The following is a 15,942-nucleotide window of genomic DNA, read 5'->3' as shown; positions in this document are numbered from 1 at the left end:
TGCCAACGAAAATTTCGAACAGTGTTTACTGGACTCGACTGATATACCGTTCAAAGAAGTGCATGCATTTTGAGTACTATATTTTACCATAACTTTAATGAATGCCTGATATTGATGGTTAAATAGAGGTATCTTTTTACCTACTGAAACTTTTTTTTAAGGTCAGCCTTTTCACACAATAACTGTGTGAATGATCACAACGACAGTATACATATCGATTCATAAAACATGGCTGCCGATAACCAATCAGAACTGTATACCGTATTTCCTGTATTACATGCTGCGACAGCAAATACAGAAGAGAGGCCGCCTCATAAGTTAGATATGTGCATAAAGAGTTAACGTGACAAAAAGTCTTCCCACAAGACTGTAGGACTAGATGGATAACGCCAACTTTTCTATCGTCCACTTTCCGACCATGTCTGGCAATATTCCTGCAGCTCCAGCCTTTGGTGTCTACATTTCACGGACAGTGCTCTTTCTATGAAAATTCCAAAGAGTCCCATACCACTCTTGCTCAAGGATCAACATTCAAGGGCTCAGTAAAGCTTTTCAACGGTTTTGTGGTTGACACGTTGAGTATATTTCTATATTTGACTCATCGGTGACAAAAATGAATTCAGATACATTTCCCTATTTCGGCTTGTACCATGTGTTTCCATGTTTTTTTCAGGTGAAGAATTGACTTGCCTTTAAATGTGTTTGTGACGGGTGTCGCCGGTGTGGCGGGCTACGCTCACCTGTTAACGAACGCCTGGTGTCATCACTATTTGATAGTGGTTCATAAACACATGCTTATGGTAAAGTCGTAGTCGTACAATCGAGATTTCCCGTGGCTATGGAAAGTGTTTCGTCGCTTACATTTATGTGGTGATAAATATGCATTCTGCTCTTCACCTACATAATCCTTCATATCATATGTTGGACCTTTCACTCTTCCACACTCCATCTGTTGGAATCCCTGATCGTCCCGATTATGTTTCTAGGTTTTGTCAGCACCATATCCTTGCTCGTGAGCTTCACCAAATTGTTGAACGTCTGAGACCTACATCTCTTCTAAATCAAGTGGTCACTATAATCACCTGATCATGCACAATTTAGACGGCTTTTGAATTTCTAAAAGGACCATTACATGTCTTTTGGTTTGGTGCAACTGGTGGGTCAGGATACGCTCAACGTTTCGCAAATAATGAAACATCAGCTTACAATAATTTGATTGTAATTCACAAACACATTCTTACGACATGGTCGGTATCGAACAATGGACTCGAGATGTCTTATGATTCTGGAAAGGGTTTTGTCGATTATATTTGGATATTGTCTGTCACGAAATCTTTTGTGTTTAAGGGAAAGATATAGAAGAAATGTCAAAGTTTCTCCCTTTGGTGCCGCTTCGTCGGCGTTAATTTCCTTTTGTTTAGACCCTTGGCGACTCTGCATCTCATCACCGTCACTGAGTATTCATGAAAAGCATTGTCTATATATCTGATTGTACTGTTGAAATTGAATTCGAGTAAATAAGTCATCAACAACGATTTATTCGGGAGGTAGAAGTAACAAGCCATGTTCAAACCAATTGAAACAATACTAGCTTTGCTGAAGGGATTGTGAAATTAATCGGACGTCAAAGGTATCATCTTGATTCACAGGTTCGTTGTGTTGAACTGATTTACATTATCCAATTGATTGTGAGCTGATGTTTCATTTTAAAGAAATGCCTGTACGATTTAATCAATTAGCATTTTAACGAATCTTCTAGCTAAACCCAAAGATCTTCCACCTTGACAAACAAGTGCGATAAGTGAGTCAAAATGATGCCAGATATGTATTTGGGAAGGTGTGATTTTAAGCACTAGGAGCTGTTTAAGTCTTCGACATTCATAAATCAGACCAGGGTTCCATCGACTGACATTAAGAAAATACAACATCAAAGACATACGTCCTTTTCAAGAAGCAAAGTATTTGCAAGATGATGTTAATGAATTATAATGTTACAATCGTGCTGAAAAATCAGAAGCAGTGAAAGTCCCCATGATTCCCAGGAAAGTAGTATCTTAAATTAAAGCGACGCAATTTTATTCACAAACATAAGACATATCTCCCAATAGCAGAGTCCATTGTACGATTCTGTGTGTTTATGAATCACTTACAGCCCCATCAGTGTCACTCGTCACAAACACATATGTCAGTTCAGATTCAGCTATATTCTAGTTTTATCACGGTGACATTAAGACCCTGGGTAGGATAGGTCCTCAGCAACCCATGCTTGCCATAAAAGACAACTATGCTTGTCGTAAGAGGCGACTAACGGGATCGGGTGGTCAGGATCGCTGACTTGGTTGAAACATGTCATCGTATCCAACTTGCGTGGATCGATGCTCATGATGTCAATCACAGTATTCGATTATTTACAGATCACTGTCATATAGCTGGAATATTGCTGAGTGCTGCGTTAAACAAGAAAGAAAGAAAGACATGTGAATAATCGAGCCAAGGCAAGGCAAACCAGACGTTGATAACTGAACATGATCAACGACGTTGGGGTAAGCTGGAGCACACATTGTGACGATCGGATTCTAGTCGCACCCTACGTCATGCATAGCGTGGCTATTCTGACAATAAAATATCATCAGGTACATCGACATTTGTCACCACGGAGTCAAGACGGCTGTCGCTGCAGAGCGTGGTTCTAGAGTAACACAGCATTGTGTAGATACACGTACCAGATCCAGTTAAGTACATTCAAGAAGAGGAACAGAAATGTCGGAAAAGGACAGATTAAAATGGTATATGTCCTGCATTGTAGACATGTACAAAAGGCCAGTGGCCAATACATGCCGAAATAAAAGAGATGCTGATTGATTGAACAAAACCATGAATATTCCGATTACAAGAGCATGGATTGGAATCATTTCAATTTTAAGACTTACCCTCTTCAACGTTAGGCACGTTTCGTGCTGACAGTACAATTCTCTGACCTTAACATTTAATTACAACGATGAGAAAGGCAATTACACACGAACATTATTTTTTGGGGTCTCTGACATGGTTGCTTCCATTATGTTCGAATTTGATCTGATGACAGAGATACCAGAATGACTCTCCCTACAAGTCTGAGTGTCCGTTGATTTCAGTATATGCATAACTATTCTCTGCATTTGACTAAAACGATAAGTTTGTTGCAGTGAATTCTATAGCGCAGAGGTTGCATGCCAATAAAGCGCCAAGACCCTTTCCATATCCAATAGGAACATCTGCCATGCCAAGTCCTGTAGTGCGCATATTGTTCAAGTATCAACTGGTGCTGCGTGCCTGGATCCAGTTATCGTTGATTTGATTCCTTGATAATTCTAACTTTCGATATCTTTGAAATCAAAGGCCAGAAAATTAATACGTTAAAACATGTGCCGATGATCTTTCACGTGTGAACCTGTGGGAAAATCTATTTGACATTTCTTACACTAATCTATGATTCTTTGTAGCATCGTATGAGCTACAAATAGGGAATATACCATTCAAAACTTGAAGCCTTGACCCTGAAGTTTTCAATACTGCAAGTACATGTACGTGAAAAAGCGAGTTACAAAATATCAGTCTGTTAATATGATTGACCTGAGGGTACATAGCACATCCAAAACAGTTTAATCCGTCAATGTACGTGCAGATTGTACGCGTATATATATATATATATATATATATATACTTTGCAATTATTAGTATTTAACAGCAATACATTAATACGTGGGTCTGTTGTACTTCGCTTTTACCAAATTGAATACTCCATATTCACAATACTCCACATCACGGCGGGACAACAACAAGAGTTTTAACATATTGTATCTCTGTGTGGAATCGAACACGGGGATATAAATCGCCTTAGGCAATATTCAAGCCATGCCCCTTCAGATTGACACCAGAAATGGCCTACATATTTCAAGAATGTGGGATTCGCACCCGGATCGTAACCATGATGAGCTAACGCTTTAACCACAAAACTACACAACCGCCTGGAACAATATATCAACATGTATTGTAACTATACTGACGATTCGTAACAAATATTGTTCTTATAATTTGTGGTCATTTGTAGCCCTCACATGATAGGTGACTTTTTTATTATCTTAAAACAAGTAAATCAAAACAAAAAGTGACAGGGCTCACTAATAACCCCGACTTCGACTCCAACATATTTCTAAGTTCAAAACATGAAAAAAGCAACATTTCTCATAAAATTCCACTTTAAATCAAACTTTGCACTGCATCTCTCCAATAACAATATTACCAGTTGGAAAGGAATCCATGAAGTGGTCTTCAAGTTATAGGTCGCACAAATGTTTTCAGAAAATACACATAACAAAATCAATCTGCACCCCTTCTTTAGTTTAGTTTAAACATATTTTATTCACATGAAAAGGATTGGGCACAAGTTATCACAACTTAGAATACCCTCTCCCGTAGATTTACATGTATGCTTATTTACAGTTAATAGATCAAATGACAGAAAGGAAAGGAAAGAGATAGAGAAACGTATGTACATTCACACTGCTCACTCAAACCTTTTTGTTTTCTTTATATATGTATGTACATTCCTAAAAATGCTTTCGTTCACATGATTAGGTAAACTTGCATTTCCAACTAGCATCAGGTCAATATTTACGTGCCAAGTACCCTTTCTTTAGGTATAAGAAGTGTTCACCAATTTTGAGAAGAATTAATGTAGTAATTTCCAAGTTAAATGTCGCACAACAAATGTGCTTGGAACAGACAGAAACTAAACACCCCTGCCTTTTTAGGTCGGGGTATAATAATAAGTGGGAAATATTGTGGAAATGTTATCCAGCTAACATATTTTCTAAGTGAACCAAGACTGCTTTGTCGAATTTGGTGAACTTGTCGTTACCTTTGGCGTGCCTTAAAAACTGTTTTTGGACGGTATTGTAGCCTTGTGGAAACAGAGTAATGCCCAAATATCGTGGGTTAACCCCTTGTAATTTCTGGAATAGTGCTAAAATGGGCGTACAATCCTAGTACGAGATGTTAGGTCTTAATGAGACCTGTGTATTATTGATTGTAATTATAGCTACTTACTTGAACACTAATATCAATGCTAATACTACTCATTTCACATCAATATGCAACACAGTCCAAGTCCATGTTCAACAAATGACTGAAATAATGCCATTGAAAATGTCTGGCAGCTCGTGAAGGACAATGTTGAGAAGTTGAAGCCTGGACATCTTGCGCGAATGAAGGACACGATCGGCGAGAGGGCGGTTTAATTTTCCTTACCTACCATAGACAATTTATCAGGCAGTATGACCAAGGCTATAAACAAGTGTATCGACAGACACAGTACTATAACAGAACGTTCATGCCGTGCTTGTGAAAGACTGGACCCTTACACAGCTTATCATATAAGTATATTGAAATATATGCTGTATTCCTTTTATAAACATATTTTAAGAAATTCGGTTTTATATACTAACAACGCCTTATGTACACATTGTGAAGAGAAAAGACATCGTGACATGAAAGTGTCCTATCGGGGGCACGGGTGGCCCAGTCGTCAAAGGCGCCGCGATTCGCTGTGCCCGTGCCCGTGCTCGTTGGTTTCACCGAAGTGGTAAACGTCTGAGACCTGCATCACTTCGGGCTCTCCTCCCACATTAAGCTGACACCCCGCGATATACCTGGAATACTATTAAAAGCGGCGTTAAACCCAACTCACTCACTCAATTTGACGCTATCTCTCCCAATCCATACATAAGATCTGATACATAATAATGTAATGTTCTTTCGTGTCCATATAGTGTGTTTCCAAGACACAGTAAACATGACTGAACGATGTCCTACTTGAACATCAAATGAATTATATGGGTTTTAACAGTGTCATGTCACGACAGGGGCAAATTACCTTTGTTAAGGACATGTAATTAATGTAATGTTGTCAAGCCGATTATCTATAGGGTAATTAAAACAAAGTATCAGCGAGGACCTGGTATTGAACAAGGTATTGAATTAGGTTTTTCATAATTATCATGAACAGGTCTTGTAGAGATGCAATAAGCATGGATAGACATTGTTCACTTAATGTGAACAAGTGTGGAAATAGGGGTCTTGGTGGGGTTGGGGTATTGAAGGGTCGGAATAGGTCCAGACACCTTATGGTTGTCATATGTGCATGGATGTTTCAGCGTACATTATTGTGCGTTGATATGAAACTAACGGAGGTTCGAGTATTTACAGTCCGTCGCTGCAAATCTAGGGTATTGCTATCAGTGGTGTAACATACCAGTATCAGATCTGGATCGATCTTGTATATAGCAACAACCAAATATCATACAACTTCATAAATGAAAATGTGTATGCAGACTGCAGACGACTGCATGGTCCATGTCTATATGGCTCATGTCATAATAGTATTATCTACATAATGACGTGGAAATATTAGATCTGTAATTTGCTATAATTATCCCTAAATGATTTTGGATCTCCTTCTATGCTCTGGGACATGCCGGGACGGGTTGGTATTTGCGGTAGTTCTCAAGCACAATACAAATCTTCAGATTCAGTCATTACTCATTTTACTAATTAAAGGTTAGCTTCTGGGTAAATAAATAGCCAATACTGAAGATTCACAAGAGTAGCCAGATATAATGAACAGCCTGGTGATATATCTTAATGTAGTCGCCAGATAACGACCTCCTTTGAAGGCTTCATTGCATATTCGACTTCTTTTCTATAAAAGCTTGATGAATACAGCCGAATAAGTACTTGGTGTCGTGCAATGTACCATTCAGGGATTTGCTATGATTACGGAAATGCTTTTGTCGCATTTATATACAAACCCTAAGGTATCGATGATATTCACGATAAAAATCGTATACCAAAATAATAAAGGATAAAAATAATATTCTTCTTCTCAGAAATCACAACACCTGAAAGCAAAAGTAACAGAATCTTCTTCTTCAAAACCAAAGAGGCAATTAAAGAAGCAGCAATGTAACATGGGTGGTTTCCATCGTGACTTCTCTGACATTTGTTTTCAAATCGTTTCCCCTGAATGTTTTGCAAGTGTAAAAATGTAATATCTAAAATCAGATCGAGCTAGATGAGCTAGGATTTTTAAGCTATTTCCATACCGTGAATGAGTACTGTGCAACAACCTGCATAACTTTAAATTTCATTTGCACAGGTGCCGGAAAAAAACTTAAGAAAGATTCTCCGGTACTTCGTGGTCAGTAAACGTCGGTAGCTCTGATGAATCTCTACTGTGTAATAAGCTATTAGGACGACCTATATTTGCTGATGTATGTCATAGTTTATAACATTATTTACAAGATTAGCGTTCTCCAACATCACAAATTAAGTATACAGAGGAAGTCTATGGGTGTGCTTAGAAACAGCAATTTACTGGTTTCTAATTTGGTGTTGGACCAGTTACCACATTAACCGACATTCAGCTTATGAAGGCATTCTAACTGCCTCATCAGCTTTTAGATAACCAACTGTTATTTTGACATACAATCATTAAGGACAACCATGTTTTGTCTATAATTCAATTTGTATTGACACAGTTAATCTGCCAAGAAGCAGCTGCGCCATCGTATTTATTTTTTTATGTACATGTATAGAGAAGTACGTTTGTCTTACCTTTACGAAGTAGCTGTCTTCTTAGTTGTTGCATTACATTACATTAATACATTTCTTGGTAATATTACGTGATAAGATAAGTATCTTTGTGTTGCGTTTTGAGACGTATTCTACTCCCTTACCAAAGAAGGTCGAGAACACATTACCTCACACGGTCTTCTGGTTCGGGCACTCGTGAAGAGCAACCTCCTCGTGGTGAGTGCTGGGTAGCGCTAATAGCTCTTCCCCCGTGTGGAACCGGGGTAGAATATTTCCACAGCACCCCATTGCTGGTCGTAAAAGGCGACCAAAGTGGGCAGCCCGTTTGCCGTGGGTTGCGTCCCTGTGTCGGCGGAGGACGGGATTCTGGTAGTTGAGGGCACTGGTTCCTGGAACTGTGTTCCTTTGCCCAACACACTACTTCGACCCTTACTTCGCCTAGACGGGTGGTAAGATGGGCCCGGTCTTATCAATCGGCTGGTCATGCCAGGCCCTGTGCGTAATATTGTATATGCACTCCTGTGTTGTATTATAATGTATATTTTGGACTTGGCCATGCATACTTTGTATGAATTACCAATTTTTGATGGAATAAATTGCCTAGAGTCTTACGCCAGAAGGCGGGCCAATCTGGTGATGTTGACCTCTGTATTCTGTATGTCTCCAGTTTCTTGTCATGGACTGAACCTGCCTGGCACTACATCTGGTAGATAAATATAGCTATTCAAGTCATATTTGCTGGAGTATAACATCCCTGTATCCCTGGTGTTTGCATGCTGGAAATCCGATGCGCTACAACACTGTCCTTGTTGACACTCCATGGTGGGTGGGGAGCAGGTATGCTGAAACACTTTTCTTTCGCCATGTCTACCAAACAACCTTGTTCAATTCGTAACGATAAAAAAAGACGTCTTGAAGATGATGATTCTGGGAACATTCCCACCAACTCCGATTCATGGGCCCGATTCCTGGTGATCGAGGCTGCTGACAAACTACCTTTAAAACTGAATCCGTTTGCTATTTCTAAAGCTATTAACGGACACTGTGGAGAAGTGAAAAATGTCACTCGTCTCCGTAGTGGTTCTATTCTTGTGGAGTGTCTGAAGAAACAGCAATCTCTAAATCTCTTGTCGATCAGTCAATTTGCAAATGTTGAGGTTGCTGTTTCAGCACATAAAACTTTAAACTCCAGTAGAGGCATTGTTCGAGACAGAGCTCGATGTCTTTCGGACATGTCTGAACAAGAAATTGTTACAGAGTTAAAGGATCAGGCAGTGACAGCTGTTAAACGTTTCACCAAAAAGGTCAATGGTGTTATCACTCCCCTGAATACCTATCTCTTCACATTTGACAGACCAAGTATCCCTCGTTCAATTAAAGCTGGTTATGTTAATATCGGAGTGGAGGTGTATGTCCCCAATCCACTCCGGTGTTATACTTGCCAAAAGTTTGGTCATGGTTCCAAATCTTGTGATCGACCTCATGTTTGCCAGCGTTGTGGTGGTAAACATGACAGCACTGAATGTAGGGAGGACGTCAAATGTGCCAACTGTAATGGCCAACATGAAGCCTGGTCCAAATCCTGTCCACTCTGGAAGACTGAATCCCAGATATTGAAACTCAAACATCAAAACAACATATCATATCTGGATGCCAAAAAACAAGTAGCAAATCAGCTGCCATCAACATTAACATATTCTGCTGCAGTGTCTCGTTCTGTTGCCACTTCATCCATAGAGTGTCAGACTGAGCTGACATGGGTTCACTCCGTTCAACCAGTTGAAACAACGTCGGTCATTCAGCCAAACAAATCAGATTGTCAGCCCACTACATCATCTTCAGAATCACAGACTGATCCACAATCTTTACCTGTTATTGAAAAACCAGGACATGTTCACATGTCAAAGACAGAAAGAAAAAAACTAAACAGACAACATCTTAGGACACCCTCTCCTTCAGAGGTGCCTGTCCATAACTCCTTTGGACCTTTGGACATGGAGGTAACTCCGTCTTCTCAGGCCAGTGCTAGGAGTTCTTCACGCTCGCGTGTGAGATTACCTATTGAGCCGCCATGACCCACACGCCTCATTTGATTCAGTGGAATTGCAGAGGACTCAGGAAAAATTTTAATGAGATACAATTGCTAATTCAGGACATTACACCATTAGCACTGTGTCTCCAAGAGACTTATCTTAAGCACAGCGATGTATTTGATTTACGGAAATACAATTGCTATCATTCCTTTTCACCTCCAGGTGAGAAAGCTACTGGAGGTTCTACTATATTGATCAGGCAAGGCATCATCCATAGTACTGTTCCCCTCAACACAAATCTTCAAGCTGTAGCTGTCCGACTTACCTTGCACATTGCACTTACTTTGTGCTCCTTGTATATTCCTCCTTCGAATACTCTTCAGCAGGCTGATCTTCAGAATCTCTATGATCAGTTACCAAAGCCCTGTATCATCATGGGCGATCTAAATGGGCATAACCCTCTATGGGGAAGTCCAACTACAAACAGTAAGGGAAAAGTGCTCGAAGACTTTATTTCAGGCAACAATCTCTGCATATTTAATGATGATTCTAACACTTATTTGCATCCTGCTACAGGAACATATTCAGCACTAGATCTCTCCATCACAGATTCAGATCTTTACAACGAATTTGAATGGTCAGTTCATGATGACCTTTGTGGGAGTGACCATTTCCCTACCATCCTTAAAACTGTTAACCCTACTGATCGTCCACCAACAACACGGTGGAATTTTACAAAAGCTGATTGGTCTTTATATGAATTATTATCCACTGAAAAATTAACACCTGACATTTTTCAACTGGTTCAAGATCCGATACAGTTGTTTTCGGACTTGCTGAATGAAATTGCTGATGCAGCAATTCCAAAGTCCTCTGTAATTCCACATATTCGTAAACCATGGTTTAACAACGAATGCAAACAGGCACGAAAATATAGGAAGAAAGCGGAAAAGTATTTCCGCCGCCATCCTACAGTCCATAACCTAGATAAGGTCAAAATTACCAATGCCGAGGCACGACGTGCTTTCAAACAAAATAAGCGTCAGTCTTGGAGGAACTATGTCTCCAAAATAAATTCCTGCACGCCCATTTCCAAGGTGTGGAATATGGTGCAAAGAATAAAAGGCAAAGGTTCAAAGTCATCTGTTCACCATCTTAAGGAAGGTGACACGTTATTAACGGATAAAACTGATATTGCAAATAAACTTGGAGAAACGTTAGCGAAACATTCTTCAACATCTAATTATGTCCCGGAGTTTCAAAAATTTAAGAAACAACAGGAAAAGATAAAAGTTAATTTCTCTTCTGATAATGGTGAAGACTATAATGAAGTCTTCTCATTACATGAGCTACATACTGCCCTTGGGCAAGCTCATGACACAGCAACGGGAGCTGATAACATTCATTACCAGCTTTTAAAACATTTACCAGATTCTTGTCTCGAGACACTTTTAGATATTTTTGACCAAATATGGACATCAGGGAATTTTCCTACTTCATGGCATAATGCCATTGTAGTCCCAATACCGAAGCCTGGCCGAGATCATTCAGATCCCTCGAACTATTGACCTATATCCTTAACAAGCTGCGTATGTAAAACCATGGAACGAATGGTTAATAATAGATTAATTTGGTATCTGGAAACCAATAATCTAATTACAAATATCCAATGTGGTTTCCGAAAAAATCGATGTACTATCGACCATTTAGTACGCTTAGAATCCTTTGTGAAAAATGCTATTGTAAACAAACAACACGTAGTATCAATTTTCTTTGATCTTGAGAAAGCCTACGATACTACTTGGAAGCATGGCATTCTAAAGGATTTACATGACTTTGGTTTGAGAGGCCGTTTGCCTCATTTTATATCACAATTTTTAACAGACAGACAATTTCAAGTCCGAGTGGGTTCAACCCTGTCTGACCATTATAATCAAGATCAGGGTGTCCCACAAGGCAGTATTTTGTCTGTCACCTTGTTTAGCATTAAAATTAATAGTTTGTCCCAGGTTTTAAGTGATTCAGTGGATGGATCACTGTTCGTGGATGATTTTAATGCATCTTGTTGTGGTAAAAATATGCATACCATAGAGAGGCAGTTACAAATCTGTCTCAATAAAATTCATAAGTGGTCTCTCGAAAACGGGTTCAAATTTTCTATGTCAAAAACTAACTGTATACACTTCTGCAGAAAATATAAGCCGCATAAAGACCCTGAATTATTTTTGAATGGCACCCCTATCAAAGTTGTAAAAGAGGCCAAATTCTTGGGACTCATCTTTGATAGCCATTTAACTTTCTTACCACACATTAAATCTCTTAAAGCTAAATGCCTGAAAGCACTCGATTTGTTGAAAGTTGTTTCTAATTCCAAGTGGGGAGGGGATCAGACTACCCTCCTACACTTATACAGGTCACTGATCCGTTCCAAACTTGATTATGGCTCCATCGTCTATGGTGGAGCCTGTAAAAGTAATTTAAAAAAACTTGATACTATCCATCACCAAGGACTGAGGCTTTGCCTTGGAGCCTTTCGCACTTCTCCTATTCCAAGTCTGTCTGTTGAAGCAGATGAGCCGTCTCTAAAACAGCGCCGTTTGAAACTTTCTTTACAATACATCACTAAATTATATTCCAATCCGTCAAATCCAGCCTTTAATTGCACATTTAATCCTCTTTACGAAGATATTTACAGTCAGAAAACATCTCTTGTTCCACCCCTAGGAATAAGAATTAAATCAGTCGTTTCTGCTGCGAAAATTAACTTTCAGGATATAGCTCCCACAAAACTATTTTCATCGCCTCCTTGGCAGATGGTAAGACCAACTGTAGACCTCACATTAACTAAACTAAAGAAATCTGATACAAATCCACTTATTTATAAACAAGAATACAATCAATTAAGAAACACTTATGACACATATAAATCTATATTTACAGATGGATCCAAGGATGGTGGCGCAGTTGCTAGTGCCACCATCATTGGATCCAGAACAGTATCTTCACGTTTACCCGATAATAGTTCCATATTCACAGCAGAAGCGCACGCAATTTTAACAGCACTACAATATATCAAGAAGAAATCAAAATCTAAAGACTTCATTATTTTTTCAGATTCACTTTCGTGCCTTCAGGCTATTAAAAATATGTCATGTAAACATCCATTTTTAATTGAAATTCTTGAGTTATTTAATGATCTTGCGACTGGCCAATATGACATCGTTTTTTGTTGGTTACCAAGCCATGTTGGGATTGTTGGTAACACACTGGCTGATGCTGCCGCAAAAGCAGCACTTAACAAATCTGTGACACCACTTCTTTTACCATACAGTGATTATAAACCTGTTATTAGATCGTACATCCGAGATCTAATGCAAAAGAAGTGGGACACCCAAGTAGGTATCAATAAATTACATGAAATTAAACCAAATATCGGTTACACCTATTTGGGTTGTCAGTCCAGGTTTGAAGAGGTCATTCTGCGACGATGTCGTATTGGCCATAGTAGATATACCCACGAATATATTTTAAATGGTGAAGATCCTCCATTCTGCATCCCTTGTGATGAGAGAATCACCGTCAAGCATGTCCTGCTTGATTGTGTTGATTTTTCCATCACAAGGGATAAATATTTCAAAGTTTCATCCTTAAAGGATCTTTTTAGTATCAATGCTCGTTTAATTATTGCATTTTTAAAGGAAATTGAATTGTTACTTAAATTTTGATTGATATGTTTTGTATAAAATATAGTTTTTATAATTGGTAAAATAAATTTGATGACTGAGATTGTTAGTGGCTGTATCCTCAAAGGGGGTTGAAGTAACGTAAAATTATTGTCCCCCTGAGAGGATATGTAAGACCACATCATTCAAAGTACATTTATTCTTGCCACAGTTTTAGACGTGGAATATTTGTTTATTTTAAGTGTTGGCTAAATTGCATATAATCACCAGCGGCTGAGGGGATGGTGTAAATCCTGCTGGGGAGTCGTGCAGGTAGCAAAAGTATTGTAAGTCCCCACGGTCCCCAGTAAGGTGGCCTACCTTTGGTTGCTGGTGATCTATAGCCCATTTTTATATTGTGTTGTTGAATTGTTCCATTGTTCTTTTATATACTCTCAAACTAGTTTTAACTAAAATCTGTGATACTCTAGTTATTGTACTGTCCTTTGTCGACAGGTTTTATGGTTCATTTTTTGTGTTTCATGACTTTATAACTTGATTTAGTCACGATATGGCTGAAATATTGCCGATGTGACTATAAACCATAACTCACTCACTCACTCACATCAGAGATCTAATGCAGAAGAAGTGGGACACCCAAGTGGGTATAAATAAATTACATGCAATAAAAGCGAATATCGGTTATACCTACTTGGGTTGTCAGTCCAGATTTGAAGAGGTCATTTTAAGACGATGTCGTATTGGCCATTCACGTTATACTCATGAATATATTTTAAAAGGTGAGGATCCTCCATTCTGTGTCCCTTGTAATGAAAGAATCACGGTCAAGCATGTCCTGCTTGACTGCATTGATTTTTCCATTACAAGGGATAACTATTTCAAGGTTACATCTATGAAGGATCTTTTTAATACTATTAGTTCTCATTTAATTATTGCTTTTTTAAAGGAAATTGAATTATTGCATAAATTTTGAATGTTATTTTCTGTACATAATCAGTTTTTTTATAATTGGTCGAATAAAATTAAAAACTGAGATCGTTAGTGGCTATATCCTCGAAGGGGGTTGAAGTAGTGTAAAATTATTGTTCCCCTAAGAGGGTATGTAAGACCGCGTCTTTCAAAGTATATTTATTTGTACCACGGTTTTAATCGTAGCATATGTGTTATTTTAATGATTGCTAAATTTGTCAATAATCGCCAACAGCTGAAGGGATGATGTAAATCCGGCTAGGGTCCATGTAGGTAGCAAAAGTACTGTAAGTCCCCATGGACCCTAGCATGGTGATCTCTCTTCAGTGGCTGGCGATCTATAGCTCATTTTTATCTTGTATTGTTTCGTATGTTGTTATATTTTTATTGCTAACTACTAGTTTTAGACATGATCTGTGATAAATCTAGTTATTTTACTGTCCTTCGTCGACAGGTTTTTATTTCGTATAATTATGTGTATCATTAATGTACTTCTCGTCACGATATGGCTGAAATACTGCCGATGTGACGTTAAATCTTAACTCACTCACTCACTCACTCTTCTGGTTCGTTAATCTTACATGCGAGTCAGAAAATTATGGACCACCACCTCTCGTGTGTTAGTGCGTGAATACATACATATGTAATATCAAAACTTGCCTCATTCAAATGTGGCGAAAGTAACATGCAGTTAGCAGGCATGCTATACTGTGCAGAATGATCTGCATAACAATGACCTTAATGATGCAGTGCGAATAGGGATTCGAACCCACGACAAGCGGATCCTGGCATGGCTACTGGAAGGTACGTCTTTCGTGTTATAAAACACTGGTATTCTTTAAGGATCTTAACAATCAATGTAGAAAAGGAGACATCACTCTGAAAGTACCGACGAACGCTCCAACAATACCTGATTCCTTCATTGAAATACTAGTAGAAATTTAAAACATTAAATGACCAGTGTTTGAAGACATAACATAATTGTCCCTGCAATTAACCCTGATTTCTATCGACCTGAAATAATTACTTCAAATGTAACCACCGATTTCCTTAACCTAATCAGATATCTAGTAGTATGTCTATTAATTACCTAATCAGTCCTGACATGATCATGTTCCACATATCCACCTCCAAGAACAACAGAAATCCACTATTATGTTTTAGATTATACACTTACATGTACATCTTCCATTATGATCTCATTTCAAGCAACATAAAAATTGTCACTTTGATGGTTATCTATTATTTGAATGACTAAGAGAGAGAATACGTCTTATTAATGTAAGGCTCCGAGGAAAACTATTACATTTCCTGATTCAATATTCAGAAACAGGCAACAGTTTCATTGTCCTGTTAGAACACCATTGCAGCCAGGTTGTTCAATCATACGTGTAGGAAAGTGTTGCAGAACGTGGACATGGCAGCTGATGATGTAACCTCTACGGTATTCGGCTGCCAAGACTCATCATACTGCTATCGAGTTGGTCCTTGACAGTAAAATTATTAAATCATATATTGTGAACTGTCAGCAAACGATTTGTGTCACGACTGTAAATCATTTTGGAAGTTGTCGACGACATGGGCCAGAAGACACTTTTTGGAACTGTTTACTGTCTTTCGGAATT

The 15,942-nt window shown here is 38.7% G+C and overlaps 1 protein-coding gene across 1 annotated transcript; it reads left to right on the top strand.

The window, feature by feature from the left end:
- The first annotated feature begins 8,495 nt into the window (after positions 1-8,495).
- LOC139475669 (uncharacterized) lies at positions 8,496-9,707 on the top strand. The gene has a single exon (XM_071258858.1). It carries the CDS (start codon positions 8,496-8,498, stop codon positions 9,705-9,707), a length of 1,212 nt encoding a protein of 403 aa, XP_071114959.1.
- Positions 9,708-15,942: the final 6,235 nt, after the last annotated feature.

This window comes from Haliotis cracherodii, unplaced genomic scaffold (assembly GCF_022045235.1).
Source record: "Haliotis cracherodii isolate W230 unplaced genomic scaffold, xgHalCrac1.p SCAF_3, whole genome shotgun sequence".
Classification (NCBI taxonomy): Eukaryota; Metazoa; Mollusca; class Gastropoda; order Lepetellida; family Haliotidae; genus Haliotis; species Haliotis cracherodii.
Note: the sequence above shows the minus strand (reverse complement) of the source record. Positions and strands in the feature narration are given on the sequence as shown.